The following is a 7663-nucleotide window of genomic DNA, read 5'->3' on the forward strand; positions in this document are numbered from 1 at the left end:
CGGCGACTAGTGTCTCTGTTTAAAAGTCAACCAATCGGCGACTAGTGTCTTTGTTTAAAAGTCAACCAATCGGCAACTATGTTTGTACCGGTCTATAAAAGAGCTGTACTAAACTCCGCCAGCACCTCTTAGCGTCACCGGCAACGAGTGCGCGGAGGTCCAGGTTCGAACCTGCAATAAATGACCCTTGCCGTTTGGCTTTGACTCTCGACTCTGGTGGTCTTGTGGAGGGGCCTCGCGACCTCGGGCATTTCATTTGGGGGCTCGTCCGGGATGCCCCCAAGCCCACCAGACATCAGGTCAACGGGTCATCGCTGACAACCGATCGGTAAGTAAGCCGGCTCAGGGTACCTTCTGTTTTGGGGACTAGGACAGTCCTGGCGGACGCGCTATAGGACACCTAGTCGGGTGTGGTTGGAGACGTCCACCACGACCCATCTGGGGCGGACAGCCCATCTGAAGCGCGCACGCGATAACCTCCCCTTCCTCCTTTTACAGACTCCGCTATTGGGACTGCTCTTAATCACTTTTGTTTTCAGAGTAACCTTTTCTAATCAATCTCTTCCAGGACCTAGACATGGGCCAAGCACAGAGTACCCCCCTCTCCCTCCTTCTCGCTAATTTCGGGGATGTAAAGTCCCGAGGACACAACTTCAGTCTGGACATCCGGAAAAGAAAACTAATTACCTTCTGCCGCTCTGAATGGCCAACTTTCGGGGTTGGCTGGCCCACCGAGGGTACCTTTTGTCTTCCTATAATCCTAAAAGTTAAATCTAGAGTTTTCTTGCCAGGAAAAGAAGGCCATCCGGACCAGATCCCCTACATCCTGGTATGGCAGGACCTGGTAGAAAACCCTCTTCCCTGGATGACCCCCTTTTTGTCATCAGGGTCATATAAGATCCTTGCGGCCCGACCAACTAAACCTCCCAAGCCTCAGACCCGAACTGCACCCATACTCTCTGACAGCCAAGACCTCCTTCTCCTAGAACCCCCCCCATATCAATCTCCTCCTTTGGCCCCACAACCAGTCCCCCTTCCTGCTCCTGGCTCTGCTCCTCTCCCCTTGGTAGAACCTCCTGCGGCCCCTCCCGGAGGGCCACCCAGGCCAGAGCCGGAGGACCGAGAGGCAGAGGCGCTACCGGTCCCCCTGCCCAATGAAAATAATTCCCAGGGACCGGCTGGGCGCACTCGCGGACGCACTCAGCGCGACCCAGGGTTCCGCCATCCTGATTCCACCATAGCCCTACCCCTGCGAGAAATAGGCCCTCCCGATGAGACAGGGAACCCCCGACTCCAGTATTGGCCATTCTCTACCAGTGACCTATATAATTGGAAAACCCAGAATGCCCGTTTTTCTGATAATCCTAAAGACTTGATAGCTCTTCTAGATAGCGTTATGTTCACTCATCAGCCCACCTGGGATGACTGCCAACAGCTCCTCCGGATCCTATTCACTACCGAAGAACGGGAGCGAATCCAGCTGGAGGCGAGAAAACTGGTTCCTGGAGATAATGGTCAACCCACCGCTAACCCTGACCTCATCAATGCAGCTTTTCCCTTAACTCGCCCCCCGCAGGATGATTGGGACTATAACACCGGAGAAGGTAGGGGACGACTGCTCATTTATCGCCAGACTCTAATGGCGGGTCTCCGGGCTGCCGCGCGCAAGCCCACTAATTTGGCCAAGGTATATTCAATTGTACAAGGTAGAACAGAAAGTCCCTCCTCTTATTTAGAAAGATTAATGGAAGCCTTTAGGCAGTATACCCCTATGGATCCAGAGGCCCCCGAAAATCAGGCCGCCATTGTAATGTCCTTCGTTAACCAGGCAGCCCCTGATATTAAAAAGAAACTCCAGAAGTTAGAAGATCTGGAGGGCAAACAGATACAGGACTTACTCCGTATCGCCCAGCGCGTCTTTAATAACCGAGACGCCCCAGAGGATAAACAACTTAAAGCCACTGAGAAAATGACTAAAGTCCTGGCCGCCATTGTTCAGAAAGATCAAGAGGGCCCCCCAGCCACTCGACCTCCCAGGCGACCATTGGACAGAGATCAATGTGCCTATTGCAGGGAAAAGGGCCACTGGGCTCGGGAATGCCCCAAGAAAAGGCAGCCGCGCCCCGACCAGGGGCAATGGCAACCGAACGCCACCCCAGTCCTGTTTACACATGATACAAATTAGGGGGGACGGGGTTCGGACCCCCTCCCCGAACCCAGGGTAACCCTACGAGTGGAGGGGAAACCAGTCCAATTCCTGGTGGATACAGGGGCACAGCATTCGGTCTTGGTTAAGCCCCACGGGAAAATTTCTAACAAATCCTCCTGGGTCCAGGGAGCTACGGGAGTCAAACGTTACCTTTGGACCACTCAGAGAACTGTGGACTTGGGCACGGGAAGGGTAACCCATACCTTTCTGGTCATTCCTGATAGCCCTTGCCCCTTACTGGGGAGAGACTTACTCACTAAAATGGGAGCACAAATTCATTTTCGGCCAGAGGGGCCAATCGTAACAGACCCTCACGACCAACCCATATCTGTGCTCACCCTGAACTTGGAAGATGAGTACCGACTTCACCAGGAACCACCCTCCCAAAATCAAGATATAGAGTCATGGCTTCAGCAGTTCCCCGAAGCATGGGCAGAAACAGGGGGGGTGGGACTAGCCAAACATCGCCCAGCCCTATTCATAGAGATCAAACCGGGGGCAGATCCTGCACGTGTCCGACAATATCCCATGCCCCTAGAGGCCAAGACTGGTATCACTCCTCATATTCGCCGGCTTCTTGACCTGGGGATACTGCGTCCCTGCCAGTCGGCCTGGAATACACCCCTGCTGCCAGTCCGCAAACCTAACAGTAAAGACTACCGCCCAGTGCAGGACCTGAGGGAAGTTAACAGACGGGTCATAGACATCCATCCTACTGTGCCCAATCCATATACTCTTTTGAGCGCCCTTAGTCCAGAAAAACAATGGTATACTGTGCTGGACCTCAAAGATGCCTTTTTTAGTTTACCCTTGGCGCCCAAAAGTCAAGAACTCTTTGCCTTCGAATGGTCAGATCCCGAGAGAGGTATAAACGGACAACTCACCTGGACCAGACTTCCCCAAGGATTCAAAAACTCGCCTACCTTGTTTGATGAGGCCCTACACGAGGATCTCAGTGAGTACCGGAGACAAAACCCCAATGTAACCCTCCTGCAGTATGTTGATGATCTCTTAATAGCTGCTGAGACCGCTGAAGCCTGCCTGCAGGGAACCAGAAACCTCCTACGGACTCTCGGCACCCTGGGATACCGAGCCTCTGCCAAGAAAGCACAGATCTGCAGGCCTGAGATGAAAGCAAAGGCATAGCTAAGGCCGTGTTGACCCAGCCCCTCGGTCCTTGGCCCAGGCCTGTTGCTTACCTATCAAAAAAATTGGACCCAGTGGCTGCCGGCTGGCCTCCTTGCCTCCGGATGATCGCCGCCACGGCCCTAATGGTAAAGGATGCTGACAAACTAACTATGGGGCAGGAGTTACATGTCACCACCCCCCACGCCATCGACGGGGTTCTCAAACAGCCTCCCGACCGATGGATGAGCAATGCTCGATTGGTCCACTACCAGGGTCTACTGTTAAATCCCCCCAGAATCAGCTACACTCCGCCGCGGGCATTAAACCCTGCCTCCCTATTACCTGACCCAGATTTGGACTCCCCACTCCATGACTGTGCAGAGGTACTGGCCCAGATCCATGGGGTTCGGGAAGACCTACGTGACCAGCCCCTACCGGATGCACAAGTCACATGGTTCACTGACGGCAGCAGCTTTGTCCAGCAAGGTCAGAGGTATGCGGGGGCAGCAGTAACATCAGAAACTGAGGTGATATGGGCAGAGACTCTCCCCCCAGGGACCTCAGCCCAAAAAGCTGAATTAATTGCCCTGACCCAAGCTCTCAAGATGAGCAAAGGCCAAAAAGCTACCATATACACAGACAGCCGGTATGCTTTCGCTACCGCACATATACATGGGGCAATATACCGAGAGCGGGGACTACTCACAGCAGAGGGCAAAGACATCAAGAACAAAGAGGAAATCCTGGCCTTGCTAGCGGCCATATGGGAACCCAAAAAGCTAGCCATTGTACACTGCCCGGGGCATCAAAAACCCACGAATCCAGTCGCCCGAGACAACAATTTGGCAGACCAGATGGCTCGAAAGGCGGCACACACTCCAATACCATTACTTCCCCTGCAACTGCCGGATCCAGGCCCCCGGGAACTACCGCCCCAACCCGACTACTCGGAGGATGACATCAGATGGATGAGCAGGCTCCCTCTAACCCAGGTTAGAGACGGATGGTGGCGGGACGCTAAGAACAATATCCTCCTTCCTGAGAGACTAGGAACCCTGGTCCTTGAACGGATCCACCGTAGCACCCACTTGGGCGCCCGACGGCTACAGGATCTCATCAGGCAGACTGGACTTAAAATTAAAAATGTCTCCGAGAAGACTGAACGACTGGTTGCTGACTGTGCAGTCTGCCAACTCCATAATGCCAGCACCCACCCGCCAACCACTGGCATCCGGGAGAGAGGAAACCAGCCTGGAGCCTACTGGGAAGTGGACTTCACAGAGGTAAAGCCTGGCAAATATGGGTATAAATATTTACTGGTGTTTATAGATACCTTTTCAGGTTGGACTGAGGCATTCCCAACCAAGAATGAGACTGCACAAATAGTAGCTAAGAAGCTACTAGAAGAGATCCTGCCCAGGTATGGCTTTCCAGTTATGATAGGGTCCGACAACGGGCCAGCCTTCGTTTCTAAGGTAAGTCAGGATCTGGCTTCCATACTTGGGGCTAATTGGAAATTACATTGTGCATACCGCCCCCAGAGTTCAGGACAGGTAGAAAGGATGAATAGAACTTTAAAAGAGACCTTGACTAAATTGACCATGGAGACTGGCGCTAACTGGGTAGTCCTACTCCCCTACGCTCTGTTTAGGGTGCGAAATTCCCCCTATAAGCTAGGATTTACTCCCTACGAAATAATGCATGGTAGGCCTCCTCCTATCATCCCTAATCTAAAGACTAACCTTATCCAATTGGACCCAGAAAATAATTTCCTGTCTTCCCTCCAAGCCTTACAGCGGATACACGAGACAATCTGGCCCAAACTAAAAGAGCTATATGCAACAGGACCCCCACCTACTCCACACCAGCTCCGGCCAGGTGACTGGGTCCTTGTCAAACGCCATCGACAAGAGACCCTAGAACCCAGGTGGAAAGGACCTTACCAGATCATCCTGACAACGCCGACAGCCATCAAGGTGGACAGCATAGCTGCCTGGATCCATTACACACACGTCAAGCCGGTGGACCCATTTTCTGACCTCATCAAGTCCACTAAAGCTGATGTCACCTGGACTGTTGACCGGAGTAAGAACAATCCCCTCAAACTGACTTTGCGCCGTACCCTCCCCCATGATGACCAAGGTACTGCTGATAGCCCTAATGATAGTCCTAACCCTCAACCCTCGGGCCACGAGGGGAGGATTCAGCCCTCCCCCCAATAAGAATACTTTAATACAACTACTATATGGTGCACCGTGCGAGTGCAGGGGAGGTACTATGGAGACTCCTGTTGTTCCCCGAGGATATACTCATATGCAGGACTGCGGGAGCATAACTGCGTATCTTGTTCAGGAATATAGGGTTACCGGGGCCTCTCAAAACTGGCAATGCTACCATAAGCCTAAGCCACTCCCCCCTCGAGCTACTTGCCCCTGTTCTACCTTCCAGGAATCAATGCATAGCATGTGCTATTCCTCTTACCAGCAATGTATAGGGGCCAATAACAAGACTTATTTCACAGCCATACTACAGAATAATAAAAGCCCCACCATTAGTGATGATAATAAATACCTTCAGGCTGGATGCACTGGCACCCCCGGGACCCCGGTATGCTGGAATACCAGGGCCCCCACACATATGTCAGACGGTGGGGGGCCCCAGGACGCAGTGCGCCAGATAGAAACCCGAAGACAAATAGAAGAGGTCTATCGGCATCTGTACCCACAGCTCAGCTACCACCCCCTAATTCTCCCTAAGGCCGATCCCTCTGAATTGGACTCCCAGACCATGTCCATACTAGAAGCTACTTTTGCGCTTTTGAATGCCACCAACCCCAACTTAGCACAGGATTGCTGGCTCTGCCTTCCTCAAGGACCGCCCCGCCCTATAGCCATCCCCACCTTCGCCAATTTAAACATCAGCGAACGATGTAACCCTACTTTACTCCCCGAGCCGTTCCCCATACAATTTTCAAAATTTTCAACCACCTTTAATACCTCATGCTTTGTTAAGAACGATTCCCTCTCTAACGCCAGTATTGACTTGGGAATCCTTTCATCCACTGGATGTAGTCAGTATATCCCCGTGAACTCCTCCCTCTGTAGTCCTAACACCACTGTTTTTGTCTGTGGAAATAACCTAGCATACACCTATTTACCCCCGAATTGGACAGGGGTCTGCAACCTAGCCACCCTCCTCCCCAATGTAGACCTAATCTCGGGAGACACCCCATTGCCCATTCCCAGCTTTGACCTTTGGGCAGGGAGAACCAAACGAGCCATTACAGTCATACCCCTCCTGGTAGGATTAGGAATTACAGGAGCTGTGGCCACAGGAAGTACGGGTCTTGGGGTCTCCCTTCACTCATATAGTCAGCTGTCTAGGCAATTAATAGAAGATGTAGAAACTCTCTCTGGGACCATTCAGGACTTACAGGACCAATTAGATTCGCTGGCCGAGGTGGTCCTACAGAATAGGAGGGGCTTAGACTTGCTGACAGCTGAACAGGGTGGGATATGCCTCGCCCTAAAAGAAAAATGTTGTTTCTATGCGAATAAATCAGGCATTGTAAGAAACAAGATCCACCAGCTCCAGGAAGACCTAGCTCGCCGCCGGCAAGAATTAGCGGATAATCCCCTTTGGTCAGGATTTCATGGGATGCTCCCCTTCCTCCTCCCCATCCTGGGCCCTCTACTATGCCTCCTTCTCCTCCTCACTATAGGCCCCTGTATACTCAGTAAAGTCATGAATTTTGTTCGCGAAAGAATAAATACAGTCCAGCTAATGATATTAAGAACACAATATCAGCCCTGCGAGGCCTCAGAAATTGAAGAAACTGAGCCTTGAGGACCCAAGATTGGCTCCTCTGGTTCATGAGAAAGGGGGGAATGAGGGGGCTATGTTCTACTTTGGTGGGAATAGGACTGAGTTGACGCCCGGAATTTCTTTTCTGTTCTTTCCGGAGGAGAAGGGCCGAAAAAGGGCCATTCCAGGGCGCGGCGCTGGGCTTGCCACATTTGGGAGCGCCGCCTGAAGTTGGGCGCACAGCCTCCCGCCGCCCTGCCGTTGGGCTGGTGGAGGCCGCAGCACTGTTAGGGTCGCATCAGTCCTCCTGTTTGCACTATTTCTTTTTGCGACCATGGCCCCGCCTTAAGTATTTCCAATTGAGAAACAAAACCTCAGGAAACCGAAACTTAACCAGCCGCTCTCGCTTCTGTAATTACGCTTGCTGACCCCCCCCCCCGCAACCGTACAACCAATTAGACGGCGACTAGTGTCTCTGTTTAAAAGTCAACCAATCGGCGACTAGTGTCTTTGTTTAAAAGT

At 52.3% G+C, this 7663-nt stretch overlaps 2 protein-coding genes across 2 annotated transcripts; both read left to right on the forward strand.

Annotated features, from left to right (window-relative positions):
* Positions 1-1070: 1070 nt before the first annotated feature.
* Positions 1071-3337, forward strand: LOC113616995 (uncharacterized; the record flags this gene model as incomplete). The annotated part of the gene is given in 1 exon segment (XM_027100326.1): positions 1071-3337. A coding segment is annotated over 1 exon segment (2267 nt), but the record flags the coding sequence as incomplete, so codon positions are not given.
* Positions 3338-3339: 2 nt separating this feature from the next.
* LOC113616996 (uncharacterized) lies at positions 3340-6626 on the forward strand (the record flags this gene model as incomplete). Its single annotated transcript, XM_027100327.1, has 2 exons — positions 3340-4812; positions 5126-6626. Coding segments are annotated over 2 exons (1512 nt in total), but the record flags the coding sequence as incomplete, so codon positions are not given.
* Between the last annotated feature and the right edge of the window lie 1037 nt (positions 6627-7663).

The sequence above is a fragment of the Aethalodelphis obliquidens genome, unplaced genomic scaffold (genome assembly GCF_003676395.1).
Source record: "Aethalodelphis obliquidens isolate GAN/ISIS:26980383/991018 unplaced genomic scaffold, ASM367639v1 scaffold1129, whole genome shotgun sequence".
In the NCBI taxonomy this organism is placed as follows: Eukaryota; Metazoa; Chordata; class Mammalia; order Artiodactyla; family Delphinidae; genus Aethalodelphis; species Aethalodelphis obliquidens.